Here is a 22,903-nt window from a genome sequence, read left to right on the forward strand (position 1 = left end):
GCGGCCGCTTACCTTCAGCAGGTTCAAAGGCTACACGCAACACAGCTGGGCACACATCTGGGCTGGGCGGGGGGTGGCGGCAGTCTGGCTGAGATGTCCTGGGATTGGACGAAGGGAGGCCATCAGTGTTCACCAGAATCTATCACATTCTACTTAAATCCACCCTGGAAAAAAAATCCATGCACATATGAAGAGATGTGAAGTGCTCCGTGTTGGTACTGCAGATTTTATTGCAGGCCCAATGACGTTTTGTTTAGGTTTTTCTTTGAAAGCGCACAGATTTCTTATGTATTACAATATATCACCTTATTTTTACATACAATTACAAATGTATACAGCTGGGTTAGTACTGGAGCACAGTTCCCACTCTCAATGGTACAAATGCTGTCTGCTGTCCAGCAATGAACACTAATGCAATCCAAATAAAGGATTCATGGTCAATTAAGGAGAAAATAAGGATTCATTATATATATTGTTGTGTCAGTCTGTTTTTCTCCCCTTCCAGTCAGAATAAAGCTGTGCCAGGACCGCCATTTGAAATATTGAAGGTCTGTCTAGAGTGGTCTACAATTCGTTGTACTTCAGGATCCTGGAAGGACTGCGGTTTAGGTATCCTACAAAACAACATCAGAAAACAACACAACCTAGGTGAACAAGGGAAGATTGCTATGGAGAGAAAACAGGTGCAATGTGGGGCTACAAGGCGCTGACTGCCCCGGCGTGACGTCAGCGCAGTGGTGGTGGGCTCAGGTTGGCACGACGATGGGCGAGCTGATAATGGGTATACGAGGCCCATAGCACAAGCCCAAGTGTTACGGTTTACCTATATCTCTACCAGAACATTTTTATGCTGGGTGCATTTTCCAAAGTAACATTTTCTGTTGTTGTTGTTGTTGTTGTTGCTGATTTTAAACAGGTTTATTTTTGTTTAAAGAAACGCACCTCGTAAAGCTCACTATGCGAAGTAGAAATGTCACCCAAACAAACACGTCCCCATTATCGTTCGGTCACTAGTGTTGTCATTAGTTATTATTATTATTATTATTATTATTATTATTATTATTATTATTATTATTATTATTATTACTTGTCATTCCTTAATGGCAAATGCAGCTTACCTGCAATAAATCCACAGCGCAGGTGCGCCCCGTCAGCGACTGCCTCCATCCAGAGTCCTGCGGCGTCTCCTTCCCGGACTGTGCCGACATCTAGTGGTGGAGTACTGCAAAAGCAAGACACACAGAAGTGATTATTTTACATGTCCAGTCATCTTTACCCCAACTCATTTATTATTATTATTATTATTATTATTATTATTATTATTATTATTATTATTATTATTATTAAGCCAGTAAAACGCCATACAATATATTAATTGTGATTTGGATTATGCCTAAAATGAGTAGACACAATTTCTAACGTAAAAAGAGCAGGAACTGGTGACGTTCTGCAGTGAAATATGATGGTAACACGACATACAGACATATATATGTATATACACCGATCAGTCATAACATTATGAGCACTGACAGGTGAAGTGAGTAACACTGATAATCTCGTTATCATGGCACCTGTCAGTGATGGGATATATTAGACAGCAAGTGAACATTTTGTCCTCTAAGTTGATGTGTTAGAAGCAGGAAAAATGGGCAGCGTAAGGATCTGAGCGACTCTGACAAGGGCCAAATTGTGATGGCTAGACGACTGGGTCAGAGCATCTCCAAAACTGCAGCTCTTGTGGGGTGTTCCCGGTCTGCAGTGGTCAGAACCTATCAAAAGTGGTCCAAGGAACCACAAGGAACCGGCGACAGGGTCATGGGCGGCCAAGGCTCATTGATGCCCGTGGGGAGCGAAGGCTGGCCCGTGTGGTCCGATCCAACAGACGAGCTACTGTAGCTCAAATTGCTGAAAAAGTGTCTGATAGAAAGGTGTCAGAACACACAGTGCATCGCAGTTTGTTGCGTATGGGGCTGCGTAGCCACAGACCAGTCAGGGTGCCCATGCTGACCCCTGTCCACTGCCGAAAGCGCCTACAATGGGCACGTGAGCATCAGAACTGGTCCACGGAGCAATGGAAGAAGGTGGCCTGGTCTGATGAATCACGAGTTCAAGGTGTTGACTTGGCCTCCAAATTCCCCAGATCTCAATCCAATCGAGCATCTGTGGGATGTGCTGGACAAACAAGTCCAATCCATGGAGGCCCCACCTCACAACTTACAGGACTTAAAGGATCTGCTGCTAAGGTCTTGGTGCCAGATACCACAGCACACCTTCAGAGGTCTAGTGGAGTCCATGCCTCGACGGGTCAGGCCTGTTTTGGTGGCAAAAGGGGGACCTACACAATATTAGGCAGGTGGTCATAATGTTATGGCTGACCGGTGTATGATATAGTTTATAAAATATACTTCATATCATACACACAAACATATGTATATTCAGCTATAATCCACAAGACAAGTGGAAACATCTTGGGGAGGCCTTCACCCAGCAGGGGATCGATATGGGCTGATGGTGATGACGATACAGACAGTATTGGAGACACGATGGGCAGCAACAGCTTCGTAATTGTTTCACTGCTCAAGAGGGTACAAAGTAATGATCCACCGTGCGCCCAAACTTCACCACCTGCCCTGACACACGGGTTTACTGTCACATGGCAGCTGGTCTCCACAGATTGCGCCTCCTGCTACAGGGAAGATCTTCACCCCCTCACTGCAGACAGCAACTCTGTGCCGAGACGCGGTGCTCCACAACAAATCGCCACACACGATGTTCAACAGGGTGTGGCACAGAGCCCGCCCGCGGCTGTAATGACCGGGGAAATGCGGCCACATGCAACCCACTCAGCGGTGTCTAATGCAGCAACGAGGAGAGGGGGTCCTCTGTGGGGTCTCGCCCCCGATCCAGATCATCCCAGAGGTGCTCTATAACCTGGGATTGAGGCCAGGGCTGTGCAGTGATTTCTGTGTCCGTGTGTCTGTGTCTGCACGGCTGCACGCACAGTTTGAATACAGACATTTTCCTGTAAATGTGTATGCATGAAAAACACAAGGAAAAACAAAATGACCAGCTCCACATTGACCAAAGCAGTTTATTATTATTATTATTATTATTATTATTATTATTATTATTATTATTATTATTATTATTCGAGAATTCGCGACGCAAATTAATTCCACAGCTGCAGCCGTGAGTCACCGGGACTGCCCGCCTGTGAAGCCTGTCTCGCCCAGATCTCGTCCAGATCCTGAAGGAAAAAAATCTCTCCACAAGCTGGAATGCAGTACATCGATCACATCGCCACAAACACTTCCGCGACATTCCCCATGTCCAACTATATACCGCTGCTGCAGTGTCCTATTAAAAACAACCCCACAGCAGCAAAATAATACATGTTGTGCTCAACGGCACACTTTCTATACGTATACAAATCTCTCTTCTATCTGTTGGAGTGCATGTACTTTTCTTTTCCTGAACCAAACGAAAAAACGCACACACATGCAAACAAACACAGATACAAAAGCCCTTTCATTGTATTACAGTCGACCGCACTGTAACTATATACAAAACAAGTGTTCCTGGAGACACCCTGCCCTCCCTCCAAATCAAATCAAGCCTTTCTCATTCTTTCTTGCGCGGACGCATGCGTACAGCCGAGGTACAAAACCTTCGTCCAGGGGAAAGAAAAAAAAAAGTTTGCTGCTGAGTCTCAGGAAACTAGAGAGAGAGAGAGAGAGAGAGAGAGAGAGAGAGAGAGAGGGAAAGAGACGTAAGAGACGGGGAGTGAATCACGGGCTCAGACCGGAGAGTGTGGGCTCTCTTTTTACGCACTTGGTTTCTTTTCCATTCCTTCTTGTTATTGAATGCTTGTCTTTTCTGTCCATAGTGTCCTGCCAATCAGGGAGGCGAGCCCATTGCGCAGCCCTGTTTCAGGACATGGGCGAGGAGAGAAGTTAACCTGTCGCATCCACATGGGCACATCTGTCCAGTCCTGAAGAGAGAGAGAAAGAGAGAGAGGGCGAGCGGAAGCGACGGCAGAGGTACGTGTTGCATGTTCACTGTCTGGTCTCGCCTGGATCTGAATTCAGCCCGATCGTGTCAGGCGGGGATGTCCCGGGCAGAGACCGAAAGGCGGACACGGTTCAAGCGCCGGGTGTGCGTAGACGAGCCCGCAGGACCGGGTTTCACACTGGACCCGAGGGTGCAGGGTGGGGAGGGTGTCACAGTGCGCAGCCGGGGGCATCTGGGGCAGCATGTGGTGCAGAAGAAATCAGTTATAGACTCAAAACGACTCGACGGTATGATCCTAAACACACAGCCTTTCTTGGAAGAGTTTGAGAGACACAAACTCAGGATTGCTCTGTCTGTTGTGTGATACATGTGTGCCTGCGTGTAACCGGGCTGTGAGAAAGCGAAAGTGCGCAGGTGGGGTCCGGGGCTGCGCTCACCTGGGCAGACTCCCGCAGCCACCGCGTCGCGCCGCCGGGGATCCCGTTTCCAGTCGTGACTGAAATTAGCCTCTGTCAGTGGGCAGTGTGGACGTGGGACCAGTAATTATAGGCTAGACACTGCAATTTTGCGGACGGTGAAGATATTATAGAGTGTATAACTGACTGGTTTATTATTATTATTATTATTATTATTATTATTATTATTATTATTATTATTATTATTATGTATTCAATTAGTTGTCATTCTCATCCAAGCCCTTTGATATCTGGCTCAGGTTTAAATTCCAAATGGCGTGCCCTTTCTTTTTGAGAGCAAGAAAAGTTTGTATCTCATTTTTCAAAACAAATGGGTTTTCTCTTCTGCACACAAGCTCGAATATCCGAATAGTCGCCAGGCGTGAGGAAATAAAACATTAGACATTGGCATGGATGCTGGTGATTGTTAATTGACTACATTGTTTTAGTGGGATACCCTTTAAAAAGTTTGTATCTGACATACACGAGGTTTGCGCTCATATATATATATATATGTGTGTGTGTGTGTGTGTGTGTGTGAGAGAGAGAGAGAGAGAGAGAGAGAGAGAGAGAGAGAGAGAGAGTATCTGGTTGTGTGTCAAAAGCTATCAAACACTTTTATACCCTTCAATACTCTTCCCGCAAATTGTTCCATAATTTGTTATGTTTGTTGTTATTATTATTATTATTATTATTGTAATTATTTTTTTATCCGTATATGCCCATCTTTGTAACCTTACGTTTTTAGTTTTTTCTATCGGAATTTATATTTTTTATATCTTTCCAGTTTTGTTTTAATTCACATCCTGACAACATGAGGAAGAAATAAACAGTCACGTGTGGCTCTTGGAAACGAGCTCAATAGATACAGAAAAATAAAATACCGTGGATATTTATTTAAGATAGGCTAAGTATTCCGCTGAGTAATGCGGCTCTGAAAAGCGGAGAGCAATGAGGATCAAATACTGGTATCAGTCCTGATACAGGTGTGAATGCATCTGATCTGGAGAAAGAGCGGCACCAGCTGTGCGTGACTGACCTGCTCCTGGGCAGATGTTACAGTTAGACTCGCTGCTATACGCAGTATCTGCTTTAGGAGATGCGGGGAGCTGAACAAAACCAACCATTTATCATACAATTTGATATTTGATACTGGTGGGCTGGCGTTTCGTCGCTGTCGTGTCCACCTCTGCGACGAAGCGGCTCGTTTTAGCCAGGCTCGACGTGTACCTGATAAATTGCTTTTTTTTCTTTTACCGGTACACTTGTCGTTTACGGAAAGCGGAAAGCACACCGCCCACCTGCGTTTAAAATCAGAAACAGCTTAATATAAATGAATCGTCAGATCCTATCATATACCACGAAAGCCCATGAGATATAAGTTTTCTTTTTGCTCCAACTTTTTTTTTTTTCTTTTTCTTTTTCGTCTGTCATCGGTCGCTACGGCAACACGAGAGAAAGCTCTGTGACGCAGCTGGCAGTTGGGCTCCCGGTCCCGTCCTTCACGTCTCCCCTCTGACAGGCCTGCGTCAGTGGCCCGTCACACCGCCACGCTGGGGACCAGGGGCCTCCAGTCCCAGGCGCCTCAATCTGCATTTGATTATTTGAAATATGTTATTTCTCGCTGAAAGAACAGAGTAGAGAGGAACTTTAAGAATAGGCAATATGGGAGATGCTTGTTTCTGTGCTGGGAGTTATGGTCACCAGTACACCAGTCAGTGCTGAGGAGGTCATCTGGGGAGGGACTCCCCAGTAGAGGGCGCTAGTGTGAGAGTGGCTCTAGTGAAGCGTGACACACATTATCTATCCACCCAGGCGTCCCAGATCGCCCCTCTCTGTCAGCACCCTTTACTATGACTTTTCAGTTTCTCGTGTGAGGAGACTGAAGAATACTATAGAGGCTTTCATAGCCTGTCCTGTTTTTTTAGAAACGTAGTTAAATGTGTGTGAATATGTACAGGATTTATCAATATTATTATGTCTTCGTGTCCCTGTAGTCAGTGCCTCTGCAGCAGCTACTCTGAATGGAAAATAACTCAAACGTTGCCGCTGCCTCACAGGGGAAATTAGGCCACACCTGTAATTATGTCCTTTAATTAAGGGCTTCTCCTCTCTTTCGTTTCCTTGGACACTGGCGTGCGCCTGCTCTGTGGGTAGACCGCATGCGGGCATGTAGGAACAGGGAGGCCGGGCCGGGGCAGGACGGTGCCTTCACCCAGGCGGGGGCCGGGAGGGGACTGATAGCTGAGCCAACCCTGGGATTACAGGAGCCGTCAGGCATCTGGGAGCAGGGAGAGATTGGGAGGAGAGAGAGATGGAGAGGAGGGAGGGCAAGAAAGCACCCTCCAGAGCTATGGTGCCCGGTCTACTTTGCTATACTGGAGGCCTGGTGCTGACTTCAGTATTTTGTGTGAAAGTTTCAGCGTCCTGTTCAGACAGGCCCAGACATCAGCCATCAAATTCCCTCGACACCCACCCCAGCCTGCTTCCAGAAGCCTAGACTTGCCATGGAGGGATCAGTCTGACCGAGTGGTGACAAACAGGGAGTTAGTGGAGTCAGACAGGGATAACATGGTGAGGGACTGCAACGAATACGCGAAATTTGTCTTTCCTTTCCCAATCAAAACGGGTCTGGAAGTCATCCTGGGGGGCTCTGTCAGCATGTGTCTCCTGCGCCCGGCTCCCAGGAGCTCTCCTTGCAGGCTGGGAGAGGGGGGGAGGGTGTGTGTGCATTCCAGGGCTCAGCCAGACCTGTCTGTGGGGATTGCAGGTGTCCCGCTCCCCTGCCGGGCTGTGTTCAGACTTGCCGGGTGGCCGTTGGCACTCATGTGAGCGGCACAAGCACCGTCGCCCGGGTCTCCCCAGGCCGCCACCTGCCACCGGAGCCTCCAGCGGAGGAGAGGAGAAAAAAGAAATAAGGATGTGGTCGATCAGCTTTGTAGTCTGTCAATCCTTTTGTTTATTCAAAAACAAACTGCGTTTTATTCCAATACCTTAAAGGCGTACGCTACAGCAGCAGTCAACATGGGTGCTTGAAAAATAGCCTTGTTCATGCTGCGCCTCCTCTTAGCCAGGGGGACCCTTAACCCCTGCTGCCCCGTGGTTCAGACACGCGCTGACCCACTCCAGTCGTCACTCTCTCTCTTGCTCTGTTGGCCGACTGGTGGGCTAGTTGACCCACTCAGCTGAGGAGAGCGTTATTCTTGACCCACTTTCTCCCCCGTGTGCAAGTTGCTCTCGCCCTGACGTGAATCCGAACCCGGGTTGTGGGTCAGAACCCGGGAGGGGTGTTGGTAAAAATTCAGAACAGATAGAAATACATAGAAATTAAATCTATGGATTACAGGGCTGGCCCCAGTCCCCTCTTCTAGGGGGGCACACCAGTTTCTCCCCTTCCCCTCAAGAGTCTGTAGTTAAAAAACCTCCAGAGAATAAGTAGGTTGCGCCCTGAGTCTTTCACAAAAAAAATATAGAAAAAACTACTGATTTACGTCGATTACAGGAGCCAAGTGGACGCTGACTGGGGGCCCAGAGGGACTGTGCCTCCGAACACCGAGAAGTGCTCCTGCATTTTTATTTATTTATTTATTTGGGGGTGGGGGGACCCGGTTGGAGTATTTTCACAGTTGCCGATACAAAGGGGAGAGAGTCAATACGTTCATCTTTTCTTCTCTAGGTCCCCTCCTGGTGCTTTTCAGTTGATTACATAAGAGGCGAGAGCTGAGTGGGCCGGCGGTCCCGACGATGTGTTTTATATAAAGGAGACCCCAGTGGCCTGTGTGCAGCTTACACTGTGGGACGCCCAGTGCCTGCCAGCATGGGCGGGCAGCTCTGGGTTCAGGGGGGCCTGGGGGCCGGGGGAGGGAGGTGCCCAGGGAGGTTCAGAGGCTCCTCGGGTCGGAAGTAAGCGTGGATTTTTATAGTCAGGTTCTGTCCTGGAAGTGATAAATGTGTTTTTTCCTTTTTGCAGAGGCGGCTCCGGACGCCCACGCGTGCCTTGTGATGTCTATAAAAAAATTAAATAAATCCGCAGCAGTCTCTCGGTGCCATCTGCACGATGTGTAAATTAGATTGCTGCTTCCCTCCGACCATATTTAAAAACTGCTGCCACCCCCCTCCCCATCTATCATCTCCACCCGCCTCTTCCATATCTAACCACATGCATCTCCACACCTTCCTCTGCAGCCGAGCCATCGTGGCCTACGTGCGATGAGGCCGAACTTTTTGTAGAACAGCGATACAGTGCAAGACCGAATAGAGTGCGTCAATCTAGTAACACATGACCTGCCCACATCAGGCCAATGCCAGGCCAATACCAATTCAATGCCAGGGCAACACTAGGCCATGCCATCCCAAGGCCACCCCTTTGCTAGTCCAATGCCAGGAAGGTCCTCTCGCTTCTGCTCCCCACCCTGCTCCGCTCTGCCTCCGGTTTGAAACCTCACCCGGTTCATAGCCGGTAACGGAGTCGGGCAGAACACAGCGCTGAGGTGCTAGTGGAAGCAGCGTCTCTCAAAGTGTGGTCCCCGGACCACCAGGGGTCCATGCTGGTCCTGTGGGTGATACGGCTGGACCCAAAGACTGCAGGTTGATCTAGAATTAATGATAAGAGAGACAGCTCTTATACCGGTGGCTTGGGACACAAATTAATATTCTCCGTAGGATATTTAATTTAAAAATGAACTCTGGGACACGGAGCTAAATTAAAGGACCCAAAAATAATGAGAGCCAGGACCTGCGCTAGAGCCAGGGCCTAAATCTAAACTTTTCTCAGGATATGATCAAAAATTTTTCTCTCCCCACCACCACCTGAACTCCCCCGCAAATCATACGATTTAAATCACGAGGCAGATTCATCTGTTGCAAAGAGAGGCCCCTGTACACATTGGCACAGATCAGTGGGAGCACGATGCGTCTCGAGAGCCCCCCCTTCTGAACAATCGCCCCTATGTTGTATCACTGAAACATTTATTTTTCGTAACTTCCTCGGCTTTCCCCGAAACAGAGAAAAAAGGCAGAAAAAAAAGGAATAAACATAAATAGACAAATAAATAAATAAACACACTCCTTCCCTCCCCTGCCGTGCCAGCCAGATTCCGGCCTCCCCAGGACCTCTCTCCCAGGGCGGGGCAGGCCCGCTAACTTGAGTGGGAGGACCGGGTAGGATGTGTAGGCCTCGGTTTCCACAGCAACCATCTGCTGTTATGCTCGAGAAACTCTCTGGCTGCCCACACAGTGTCACCACAGCTGACACGCAGCGCAGTGCCGAGAGATGGAGCCGGCAATCTCACAGATAAATGGGATTTTTTTTTTATCCACTTAATAATGCATAGATCTATATATATATCTCAAAATATATGTAAACAACGTGGAAAGATCTATATTTTTGGGGGGTAGCCGCCCCCACTCTCATTCAGTGGTCCTCACTTGCTCAGAGGGGTTGGTGATGACCTCAATTATAACACCAACCCCCCCACCCCTCCACTTTTCCTAAAGGCCAAAGTCGTGTCTGCATTCTTACCCCCCCCTCCCTGTCCGTGACTGAGGGCCTCATCTGTTTTCCCCGCTCTCTGCTGTAGCTTCCACCGAAGCCAGGCCCGAGGGTCCGTGGGTGTCCTGCTGTCTGTGTGTTGTGTGTCCTTCAGCCAGATGGCTGGTTTATTTTTAGACCGGCGGAAGTGAAAACATTACTGAGTTTGGGGGGGCCTGGCTCGGGAGGGGGCTTGCTGGGGGGGGTTCGCTTCTGCCAGTCTCTGCCTGGCATTAGAGGGGGTATGTCTAATAGTCAGTGCGGGCAGTCATTGAGCCACCCCTCCTCTTCCACATCGTTCAAGCATTCGGATTGGTCTCTGTTTCACCCCCCCCATCATCATTGTAATGAAAATGATAATGATAATAATAAATGGTAATGATAATGATAATAATAAATGGTAATGATAATGATGATATTCTGGGAGTCAGCTGTGACACAAGGGGCGTGCGGTCACCGGTGCTGATGCACAGTTACCACGGGGCAGCCAGCTCTCAGCCATCTGGGGGAAAGGTTAAGTGTGAGCAACACTAGACACAAGGGACGGGGGGGACTTCCAGTTTCTGTGTCGCTCTTTCCCCGTGCCCTCGGCGGAAAAATGGATGTAGAGTCATGTTTATTTCAATAACAGGGGTTTTCCAACACCTTCTCGGTGGGTGGCAGAATTAAAAAAACTATAATACAAATTAAAAATTTGGCCACAAGTGACCTGTCTTCTGAGCAAGGTGGCACGCACGGGTGAGAGGGGTTCAGACCAGTGTGTGTGTGTGTCTGTCTGTGTGTGTTTGTGTGGGTGTGTGTGTGTGTCTGTATATGTGTGTCTTGCAGTTGATGCCCCATTACACAGGTGTGCAGGGCAGAGGGCAGCAGGGCTGGCTGGGTGATCCGAGGCAGAAGGCAGGAGGAGGAAGGGCAGCGAGTGCGTGACGGTCAGCCGCAGTTCTTCAGGAAAGAGGAAGAGAATAATTATAGCTGATGGAAAAAAACAACAACAAACAAACCAACAAACTCATTATGCTCCAATGTCCGAGAGAGAGAGAGATGAGGGAAAGAGAGATAGACGCAGAGAACAGAGAGAGACACACAGAGAGACAGAACAGAGAGACACAGTGGGAGAGAAAGAATACTGTTTTATTAGGTGTAGTATTTTACATTTACTTAAAAAAAACAATTCAAATTTTTAATACTTGTGATTAAAAACTTTTAAAATCAATTCTTAAAATCACTTAAAAATTTTTAAATCTTTGTGATTTTAACGAAAAACAAAACAATTAACTTCAAATAAACACGTGCACAAAACAACAAAACAAACGTGATTAGAGCAAAACTGCTCACCAACATAAAAGTCAAATACATTGAAAATAACTGAAAATGCATTGGACAAAATAAAGAAACAATTAAAAGGGTAAAAATAAAAAACAAACAAAAAAGGTCCAATGCATTTAAAATTAAATCCAAAACGGACAATGTATTTGACAAAAGAATATAACAAAACTCTGGGCGCTCAGTTCCTGTGTCCTACACACACGTCACCCATATTCTTACAGCTGTGTGTGTGTGTTTGTGTGTTTCAGATGCAGGAGGACCCCGTGTACGACTTCCCCGAGCCCCAGCAGAGGGAGGAGCCGCGGCCGGCCCTGAGGGGCTCTCTGAAGAGCATCAGCGTGCTGGACCGCCTGCTGCTCACCCACCCTGTCTGGCTGCAGCTGTCCATCAACTCGGCCACTGCCCTGCACATCCTGCAGAGGGAGCCGCCCGGGGTGAGTCCTGGCCCGACCCCACACACACTGCCTGCACTAACCACATTCACAGGTGTCATGGGTGGTAGTGACACTTGACCCACAATGAAAGCCCAGACTATGCCACCCCAGTTAGTTCTAGAGGATGGGGAGCCCCATCACTAAAATTACAAAAACCTCCCCACACAGGTGCTTTTATCTCAGAGCAAACACAGGACGGACTCAAGACAAAATAATTATATTTATTCAGTGTTCAAAATGTACACACACACTAGTCTACTAACAATACTAGCATTCATACTTAAGGGGCAGGGGGAATCAGTCATTACAACTGTAAAACAGAGTTGCAACAGGTGCACTCAAGGGGGAAATAAGAGCTTAATTAACCATTTCACAATTAATTTGAACATAAGGAAAAAATAACCAATTAATAGCAATTAACCCCCTGTCACTTCCTGTGACACTAGTTTCAGAGCGCCACCCCGGAGCCAGACATGCCACAAAGCGCTTTCTCCACACTGGTCGCGTTCCTGAGTGGGTGCTTTTATTTCTGTCCTGTTGTTACTTCTCACTTGCTTTAAGTGACGGGCGCTGGGGAGCAGCGGGAGAGCGCAGAGCAGCCGGGCCGCCGGCCTGTCGAGGGCTGGAGACAACAGAGGTGTCGCTTTACATAAGCACGAGCGCACAGGAGCCAGCGTGCTCCATGGCAAAGAGACACAAGCCTTCCTGTCTTTTCTCTTCATGTTTTTTAGTTTTCACACACCAGCAGGTGTGAATTCACAGGAATATTTTTCCACGTCTCTCGTTTTTTTCCCTCCTCCCCCTCTGGCTGCTGGCAAGCGCGGGAAGAGCTTTTTTTGGTGTTGTCATCCTTGGTGTCAATGTCATTAGTCTTTTTGTCATTCTTCTAAATGATGGCAATATTTTAGCTGAGATATAAAAACATTTTATTAAATTGAAATTCTGCATCCTTCAGGATTAATGCCTGCCCTTGATCCGCTAATATGATCTTTCTGATGATGCACAGGGCAATATAACAGTCTCACATGGCACGTACTCCAAGCCCCTAGCCTACTGCTGCCACTACACAAGCCCATGCAGGGGTATGGGTGTGCAGAATGAAACCCTACTGTCCCACTCCTGACTCTCATCTCCAGCCTGTGCCTGCCCTCCACAGACATTCCTGGTGCGGAAGTCAACCACGTCCCAGAAGAAGGTGCTGTGCATGCGGCTGGAGGATGACAGCATGCCCTCCTTCGTCAAGCAGTTCATCATCCGGGCCGAAGACTCCAGTGAGTTCAAAATTGCAGGGCTGTGTGTGTATCCAACACACAAACATACAAACACAAGGCCACTATGACTTGGCATGCACTCTCACACGGACACAAACACACACACACACACACTCTCTGACACACTGTCACACAGTCACACACAGACACACACTCACCCACTCTCACACACAGACATACACTTGCACCCACTCAGAGACACACATTCTCACAGTGTACAGTGACTGCTTCCTGGTTTGTAGTGACTACATCCCGGTATGCACTGACTCTTGTTTTCACAGCCTTCTCCCTGGAGAGCTCTGCCATCAGCTTCCCAGATCTGTGCCGCCTCATCGCTTTCTACTGTGTCAGCAGGTAAGGGTGGGGCGATAGTGCCAAAAAGTGAGCACAGAACAAAAGTGGGGTAAAAACTCCCTCTGCCAGTGGCGCCAGGGAGACTCCAGGCAGGTGCATGTAGCTCTGAAGTGAGCTTGGGCCAGGCATACAGTCAAGAGAGCGTATTTAGACTGGCTGGACTGAGGAATCGGGGGCCAGAGTGATGATGACACTCACCAGCATGTCCAAGCCACTGGGGGGGAGCGATGACATAATCCTGGTCTGGACAGGAAGTGTTGCTTCATCTGTGTTCATCTTCATCTGGTACATCAGACGGAGGGGTCTGTGACCAGTTTGCTCAACAGGCCCGAGGGAAACTAATGCTCCAGCCACCTTCCGCCACACAGACCCCCCAGATCCTGTTCAATCTGTTTCAGGGATGTGCTGCCCTTTCCGCTGCAGCTGCCCGAGGCCATCGCCAAGGCAACGTCGCACAAACAGCTGGAGTCCATCTCGCACATGGGCGTGGGTAGGTCTTTGCGTCTCTCTCTCTGTGTCTCTGTCTATCTCTCTCTCTCTGTCTCTCTATGTCTCCCTGTCTCTTTGTCTCTCTCTGTCTCTCTCTCTCTGTCTGTCTCTGCTGTTGGTTCACTGTACTGCATCAGTCCACAATCCTCAAACCACACTGCACTGCAGGCGGATGGGACCACCCCCTGCTCTCTCGTGTGCGCAACACCCTCGTTGTTGCACAGAAGCAGTGTATCTTGTAGCTCGGCCAAAGCATTCAAGTTTTATGAATGTTTTAATTACGTCATTAGTTAGGCAGCTTTCACGGGCAAAGTGCCCAAACAGTAGTTTCATACTGTGTGTGTGTTTTTTTTTTTAGGCTTGTGGTGTAAAAATAAATATACAAACAAACAAACAAACAAATAACAGAAGTACTTTTCTGCGCTGTGCTCTTCCGGCAGAGTTCTGGAGCTCGCCGCTGAACTTCCGCGGCCCCCGGAATGGGCCCCCGCCTCCAGATCCATCACCCCCCACCCCCGAGGACTGCACCACGCCCCAGGAGACCCCCTCCCTGTTCCAGGAGTTCTGCCCCATCCGCACGCGCAGCCCCCTGGAGCTGGATTGCGGGGCAGGGCAGGGGGCCCTGTGTTTCATCAACCCCCTGTTCCTGCAGGAGCAGCCCAGCCGGGGGGCACTGCACAAACGCCACCAGTTCAAGCGTAGCCTGAAGGTGCGCGTCTCCACAGAAACCTCCAGCCCACTGTCTCCGCCTGCCGCCCCCCCACCACCGCCTCCGCTCCTGGACAAGGGGTGCCGCCGCAAGGCCGGGGGGGGCAGGGGGGTGGAGCCAAACCCAGCCGTGCAAGATCCGGGAGCGTGGGCACCCCCAGAGGTCTCGGACTACATGCACCCCCCCTGTGCACCCCTGAAAAGAGGGGGTGTGGGGGCTCTCTCCCCCACCACAGAGGAGGAGGACTATCAGATGCCCAAGGCTCTCGTGCAGGTAGGGTCTGAACCAGCAGTGTATTTCCGTGTATCACCATTAGGCAGTGCATTACGGGTTGCTTTTGAGAAGGGTGTCTTGTGAGAAGTGAAAGTGGCCGTCTGGTGAGAAAGAGAAAGAAAGAAAAAGAAAGAGAGAGAGACAGAGAGAGAGAGGTAGAGATGGAGAGATGGAGAAACAGAGACAGAGAGACACACAGAGAGAGAGAGACCATGTGCCAGGGCTGATTTCTGTCTGTCACCATGAGTGTCATTGCTGCGGTCAGTCTCTAACCCCATCTCCCCTACGCTGTGCCTCGCAGGGCCGGGAGGAGGAGCCGCAGGAGGCCAGCGAGGAGGAGACGGTGGGGCTGAAGGCCAGCGAGGAGGAGACGGTGGGGCTGAAGGCCAGCGAGGAGGAGACGGTGGGGCTGAAGGCCAGCGAGGAAGAGACGGTGAGGCTGAAGACCAGCGAAGAAGACGATGGGAGTCTGATCCTGGAGCAGCGGCGTGTGCCCTCCCTGAACGAGCTGGACAGCAGCAGCTCCCTGAGCAGCCTAGAGGAGGTGGAGGAGACCCCCGAGCGGCCGCCCCTGACCAGAGGCACCAGCTCCCCGGCCGCCCCACTGTCCCACCAGCCCGTCTCCGCCCTGCGCAAGATGAGCGCCGCCTTCATCTGCTTCTTCGCTCCGGAGAAGCGCGTGGCACGTCTGGTGGAGGAGCTCTCCCGAGACCGGCGCAGCGCCTTTGGCACGCTGGTGCAGGACTTCCTGCGGAGGCAGCGCGAGGCCCGCGAGGGGCAGGAGTCCAGCGCCGCCATGCTGCAGGGGCTGCGGCTCTTCCTGTCCGAGGCCCGGAACTTCCTGCTGGAGAGCGGGGAGCTGGAGCCACCCATCGAAACGCTGGTGCCTGACGAGGAGAGAGGTATGGGAGGGGACTGGCTTAATTGGTTAATTGTTTGCTTAAAATGGGCTAATGAGGAGGGACTAATTTCAAGCTTGTCTGTTGTCTTCAGCTCAATTAAAGAGGTGCTGACTGCTCAGATCAGCAGATGAGAACCAGGACCAGCATGCACTGGGCCAGAGCATCCAGCGGTCAAGGCTTAGATTATTGTGACCAGGAGGTTCAACTTCTGGCACATAAATAATTACAGGGTGATTGTAATTTGTTTAATTAGTTGCGAACCAACAAGCTGCGATCGTTACAGAAGCATCACCCTGTCCGGTTGAGAACTCCTGCCACATCCTACCGCAGAGGTCATTTCTGGCAGTTGTCCGAATGGCACCCGATCACTGACGCAGCATTCAAATGCAATTACACCAAAGAATCGGAAGCGGGGGAGGGCAGGAAGCAGGGCTATTGAGGAAGCCAGGCTACTTTGCACACAGCTGCTGGTTTCAGTTCCAAGTAGTCAACCCACTCATGAAGTCTGTACATGGGTCTGTGTGTTTTGGGAAAGGGGGGGCTGGTAGAAACTGGCCCAAAGTCAGATTGCTCTCCCTGCCACGGCAACAGGCGAAGTCAGACGATCCGGCTGACTTAGACTGAGGTCATGATGGAGCTGGCTGGGGTGCTCTTGCCTGCAGGAGTTTCCAGAAGTTTCCTGACATTTTTCATTCTCCTGAGATACCAGTCGCTGGTCTGTGAGATGGGAGAGGATGACTAACAGACAGTCAGTTGGTCTGTAAGCTTCTCATTTTTCCTAGGAATGTATGAAGAACTAATTGACTTCTGGTTCTGGCCAACGACCGCACGGCTTGTTAAGGTGCCTGGTAAAGCAATCGAAACCCCACCGCCCCCCTGGCGTTCGGCTCTCGTTGGCAGCCCTCCCTCTGACCTTCTGCCCCCCCTTCCTCTTGCAGACTTCACCCTGGAGAAGGCCCTGTACCGCTGTGTGCTGAAGCCCCTCAAACCCCAGATCGACACCACCCTCCGCACCCTGCACACACGTGATGGCTCCACCCAGCTGATGGCCGACAGCCTGCGGCGGGCGCAGGACGGGGCACTGGCACGGTTTGGGGTGCGGGTGGGGGTACCGGACGCCCAGGGCCTGGAGAGGGTGCGTCAGAAGCTGGGGCTGATGCAGCGCGCCTACTCCCCTGTCGACAAGGTGGTGCTGCTGCTGCAGGCCTGCAAGTGCGTCTACAAGGCCATGAGGGGCGTACCCGGTGAGTGTGTGTGGCCTGCCCACTGCAAGGGGTGTCCAGGGGCGGGGTTTAGCACCCAAGGCCTGCTCCTGCCGTCTCAATGATCTGTTGCGGTCAGCTCTCTGTCCAGCTCTCTGTCCTGCTGTAAAGTTCTCTGGACAGGGATAGTCTTTGTCTCTGCATTGTGGCTTCCTTCTATGACTGACAGCCTCCTCACACCCCCTCTCCCGTCCCTTACCCCCTCCAGGGCAGGAGTGTGGCGCAGACGAGTTCCTGCCAGCCCTCTCCTACGTCCTCGTGCAGTGCAACATGCCGGAGCTCCCCCTGGAGGTGGAGTACATGATGGAGTTACTGGAGCCCTCCTGGCTGATGGGAGAGGGTAAGCACTCCTGCCTCCTGCCTCCCGAATCCCAGACAAACACTACATTTAACCACAGTGGGGTACAGGTTTGTACTCAGCGATTTCCAGGCATGTCAGGGGTTTTATTTGGCTTAGCCCTAGGTCTGGTAACAGTATGGTGTCGCCGATTGGCGGACAGTCAGATCATGGCAGCCGTTGCTGATGTCCTCTCCTGCTTATACTGTTTATTAGGTTAAGTATTTTACATATTAAAAAATAAAAAAACATTCAAAATTGTAATGCTTTTGATTAAAGATTTTTTTTTTTTAATACAATTCTAAAATCACTTAAACTTTTAAAATCCTAAAGTGTGACAGAAAACCAAAATACCAAATAAACTCAAAGTATGTGCAATAAATCAATCAAAACAATTAAACTTGTGATTAAATGGCAAACTGCCAAACCAACAAAATTTAACAAAACAGTCAAATACATTGAAAATGAACGGAAAATGCATCAGATAAATCAACAAAACAAAACAAAAGAACAGAATCAAAACAATCTGATGCATTTAAAGGAAAAAATTACGTTAATTATGCATTTGACAAATAAGAAAACAAAAAAAGGAAACAAGTGCATTTTAAAACTATTAGGTTAATTAAAAACAATGAAAAAAACATTTTTAAAAGCAATCATGTTCTTCAAAGAATAAAAGCACTTGTTGCTCATAGGTGGTTACTACCTGACGAGCGTCTACGCTAGCCTATCGCTGATCAAGAGCCAGCTGGAGGCCCCACCCCTGGGCGGGCTGACGCAGGAGGCCCGGGAGTCGCTGAAAAAGTGGACCAGACGCCGCAACACCGAGGCCAGCCAGAGAGCGTCCCAGCACAACCAGGTCAGACCCACACAGACGCACAGACGCACACATGCACACACGTTACATTCCACATCCTTATCAATTTCAAGGTTGCCACAATAATTTCTTAGCAATGAAAATTAAGAATTACAGCTACTTTTTCAAAAACTGTTTTTATAGATGTGCTGAGAACACAGTCACTGCATTTGATATACATTGGTTTGTTTGACGCATCTTAGCAACAATCACCACAGCACTGCAATGCATGCTGGGACAACGGGCCTGTGAGATCAGTGGTATTTAATCCTCAGGAAATCAAGACAGATTACCCTCCGCTGGGGGAGTAATTCAGGGTGCAGGGAAAGAAGGCACACAAGCCTCTGAAACACAAACAGGTGGGCAGGCGTGCGTGTTGAGACTTCTTCAATCCACCTGCAGTGCTCAGTCTGGGGGGTCTTGTCTTCAGTAGAGTTTGAACACCCAGGTGCTATAGTTGGCTGTTTCTTTTTTGTTTTTTTGCAGTGGAGTAGCGACTTGAACCCCCCACCCCAAAATATTTAATCACATCCAAAAAATTCATAAATGGCCGTGTACACACAGCTGGATCGGACCCTTGCAAAATTCGTCTCAAAGAGGTCTTTCTGATCATGGTGAGAGGGCCACGGCAACCCTCACCAGGTGGTCCAAACAAACAGACCATTGTACAGGACACACAACGAGCGCACTGTAAAATACTGGTACCGTTCTCACTCATCACATTTCAATACTGAACACATTCTAGGTAGCGGACGGCTTCTGTCTCATGTCGGCTATATTGATTTGATCTCCTTTGTTTTGTAAGTGTAGTGTTGTAGTGTATGAAACCATGAATATTCATTAAATGCTGATTAATATGCAAGTGTAACAGATTATATTGGCTAGAGAATAATCAACCATATAGCTAATTAGTACATATGTCAAACCCTTTGCTGCACATGATATTGCAGTGATCTGGCTTCGGCCACTAGGGGGACTGTAGGTGAGGCTACTGGGGGTTTCTCCCTTTGTGACTGGGGCCTAACGGGGCTCCGGTGTGCTGTGGCTCTTGTGCTTGCAGAGGTTCCTGCGGGTGCTGTTCCAGGAGGGGGGGTGCAGCACCGTGAAGACCCTGCTCTGCAAGGCGGGTGACACGAGTGACACGCTGGCACAGGTCTGCGCCCAGAAGTTCGGGGTGGCCGAGCCGGAGAGCTACGCCCTCTACTGGCGCTGCGGCGGAGAGACGCGGGCCCTGCCCCCGCAGACCGGCCCCCAGGATCTGCTGCTCCAGGCGGCGGCCGGCTTCTCCCTGACCTACCAGCGCTGCGACACGGACGCCGGCAAGGCGCGCAAACTGACCAGGGGGGGCGCCGTGGACCTGGGGGAGCAGCCGGAAGCGCAGGGCATGTGAGGCCGAACACCTACATTGGGGCCTCATCTTACTCTCGGGTAACAGGGGCAAGATCTGATGCCCCCGTTCACTAGGAAAAATGCACCCCTGAAGGAGGGAAAGTCATAGGACTGAGCACTGTATCTTTAAAGCTTGGGGAAAAGTCCAGTATGGAATCACTTTGGCTCCCCCTGCTGTACAGTCTGATAAATTGCATTCAGCCCATCCATCCACACTCCCGCCTCATGCAGCACCAGACAAGTGAATATCAGAGATTCAATATATAGATCTGTGCTCAATTTCTGTACAAATCTCAAATTGAAAAAGGCGTCTTGCCATTCCAATATCAAACCATTATATCTGTAGACTGTAGACTCATATCCTCATGACTGAAAACAGAACAAAACTAATTATAATCAATATTGCCCATTTACCTCAGATTCTACCATCAGTGTTTCAGCCGTCCTCACCTCACACAGTTCTACTCCACCGGGAGATGTGTGTCGAACCCTTTCCCTTTCAGGTTTTTTGTGATCAGCGGCGGCGACGGCTTCCCAATATTTGAAGATTTCTCTGCACTTCAGTGCCCAGACACACAATGGTCTCCTTCATCCCCCGTCAGTCGGACTCAGGTGATCCAGGCTTGCCAACAGATTGTATATACACATATATATATATATATATATATATATATATATATATATATTTATTGGTGGTTGTTTATGTTTTTTTAAGGAATCTAAAAGGTCATAGGTTACAGCCTCACTCTGGTGACCTCCTGCATGCGACTCCTGTATGAGTGGCGCTGTGCTATATGGTGCGTGTGCATTGTATGCTTGGCAAGAGGTAGAAATCGCCCATTCTCTTACTGAATACTATTTTTGTCTTGTAAAAAATATAATATATAGATAGATATATATTAAAACAGCCCTGTCCCTTTACTGTAGCAGTCCAGGCCTGCTGAGGTCCAGACTGGTGTTACTATTTATATTGAAATTATTGCCGTGTTCGTTCTTGTGCCGTTTTAAAGAGTAAGGAATAAATATTTCTATCACCATTGGGGCCTCTGTGTTCTTTGAAACTCACACACGCAGCCAGCTATAGAAAAACAGGGGCCACCCTCGGGAGCTGGGGACCCCGTTCGAGGGCCCGCGATCACATCAGCCTGCCAGCTGTGCCAGACAGGGTCGCGATCCGAAGGCCAGACGACTTTGACGAGCAGAGCGCTTTCACTCGCTACCAGCAGAGGAGGGCTGGATGTGGTGCCAGCCTAGCAGGGCATGTATTTTTTGGGGAGGTTTTGTCTGGTTTAATTTGTTGTTTGTGGGTTAGGCTTTCTTATTTTTCGGTTAAGTTTATTTTGACCTTTTTTAAAAGCAGCACAAACAGCCACGGGGGGGCTTTGCATATTTTTAATAACACAGTGGCCGATCTCTTCACCTCCACACACCGGGATGGCCGAGGAAATCTCAGTGAAAAGTCCCGGCTGACACCCCCCCACCCCGTCACAGCATAATTGTAATCAATCAGGTTACAGCCCAGGTAACTGGAAGGTTCCATAAACCAACCAAAATATAAAGGGAAAAAATAAATAAACACACTCACACACTCTCCCATGTGCGCATCAATGAGTTTTTAAATAGAAAAACAAATCACACATCAACCCTCGTCTGAGTGAATGGACAGCAGTTGTCTCTCTGGATGGTTGGGGGTGGGCTGGCAGATGGGGGTGATTCAGAACTCCAAACACTGACTCATTAGGAAGTGTCTCCTAGTCGCCCCCCCCAAAGACAGAAGAAGGGGGGGGGGGGGGTTGCTGCTTTTAGCCCAGCTCACACCTCCCACGGGGTGGAGGCCGAAATCTCAGTCATGATCTCTCAGTTTTCTTCTTCTCAGCAACATAAAAAAACACAAAAACAGCTCATGGGAGATATTTGTCACTCAAATATCTGTGACTGCAATTTACCGGGAGTCCGGACGAGTGTCAAAGGCAGACAGACAGATGGACAGAAAGAGAGATGGACAAACACCATCGTACCAGGTGTGTGTAGGGGGATTTTTATGGGTTTCAATATGGATTTTATTTACCCCATCCCCTGTCACGTTTTAGTTAGTTATTTAGCTAGTTAGGTAGGTGTTTACACCGATCAGCCATAACATTATGGCCACTGACAGGTGAAGTGAATAACACTGATAATCTCGTTATCATGGCACCTGTCAGTGGGTGGGATATATTAGGCAGCAAGTGAACATTTTGTCCTCTAAGTTGATGTGTTAGAAGCAGGAAAAATGGGCAAGCGTAAGGATCTGAGCGACTTTGACAAGGGCCAGATTGTGATGTATAGACGACTGGGTCAGAGCATCTCCAAAACCGCAGCTCTTGTGGGGTGTTCCCGGTCTGCAGTGGTCAGTATCTATCAAAAGTGGTCCAAGGAAGGAAAAGCGGTGAACCGGCGACAGGGTCATGGGCGGCCAAGGCTCATTGATGCACGTGGGGAGCGAAGGCTGGCCCGTGTGGTCCGATCCAACAGACGACCTACTGTAGCTCAAATTGCTGAATAAGTTAATGCTGGTTCTGATAGAAAGGTGTCAGAACACACAGTGCATCGCAGTTTGTTGCGTATGGGGCTGCGTAGCCGCAGACCAGTCAGTGTGCCCATGCTGACCCCTGTCCACTGCCGAAAGCGCCTACAATGGGCACGTGAGCATCAGAACTGGACCACGGAGCAATGGAAGAAGGTGGCCTGGTCTGATGAATCACGAGTTCAAGGTGTTGACTTGGCCTCCAAATTCTCCAGATCTCAATCCAATCGAGCATCTGTGGGATGTGCTGGACAAACAAGTCCGATCCATGGAGGCCCCACCTCGCAACTTACAGGACTTAAAGGATCTGCTGCCAACGTCTTGGTGCCAGATACCACAGCACACCTTCAGAGGTCTAGTGGAGTCCATGCCTCGACGGGTCAGGGCTGTTTTGGCGGCAAAAGGGGGACCTACACAATATTAGGCAGGTGGTCATAATGTTATGGCTGATCAGTGTATTTCAGTATGAATTGACCCCCCTTGAGGAGCACTGTAACCACAGACCTGCGTTGTAGGTCAAGTCGGCATCTCTGATGGTGGAAAACAGACATTCACACTTCCCGGATCTGGTGGGTTTTGCATCGAATAATATTCCCCAGTGGGAGACGAGCAGATCCAGGGCATGACACGTAACTGAGCATTTTAATTGTATCCGCTAGAGGGAGCAAGAGCGAGCATTACTGTGTGCTGTGAGATGCATATGGCGCGGAATAATGAAACTGTCCTTTTGAGTTGCTAAGTG

At 49.4% G+C, this 22,903-nt stretch overlaps 1 protein-coding gene across 1 annotated transcript; it reads left to right on the plus strand.

Annotated features, from left to right (window-relative positions):
* Positions 1-3,715: 3,715 nt before the first annotated feature.
* LOC136764673 (ras and Rab interactor 2) lies at positions 3,716-20,628 on the plus strand. Its single transcript, XM_066718916.1, has 11 exons — positions 3,716-4,040; positions 11,571-11,756; positions 12,913-13,027; positions 13,309-13,381; positions 13,780-13,871; positions 14,311-14,852; positions 15,154-15,754; positions 16,693-16,998; positions 17,225-17,356; positions 18,049-18,212; positions 19,270-20,628. Exons 2-11 carry the CDS (start codon positions 11,571-11,573, stop codon positions 19,597-19,599), a joined length of 2,541 nt encoding a protein of 846 aa, XP_066575013.1. The 5' UTR covers positions 3,716-4,040; the 3' UTR covers positions 19,600-20,628.
* The last annotated feature ends 2,275 nt before the right edge of the window (positions 20,629-22,903 follow it).

The sequence above is a fragment of the Amia ocellicauda genome, chromosome 12 (genome assembly GCF_036373705.1).
Source record: "Amia ocellicauda isolate fAmiCal2 chromosome 12, fAmiCal2.hap1, whole genome shotgun sequence".
Classification (NCBI taxonomy): domain Eukaryota; kingdom Metazoa; phylum Chordata; class Actinopteri; order Amiiformes; family Amiidae; genus Amia; species Amia ocellicauda.

Coding starts and splice junctions, on each gene's coding strand:
- LOC136764673 (XM_066718916.1), top strand. CDS start 11,571: ATGCAGGAGGACCCCGTGTACGACTTCCCCGAGCCCCAGCAGAGGGAG. Junction 14,853..15,153: donor TGCCCAAGGCTCTCGTGCAG/GTAGGGTCTGAA, acceptor TGTGCCTCGCAG/GGCCGGGAGGAGGAGCCGCA. Junction 16,999..17,224: donor GGCCATGAGGGGCGTACCCG/GTGAGTGTGTGT, acceptor TACCCCCTCCAG/GGCAGGAGTGTGGCGCAGAC.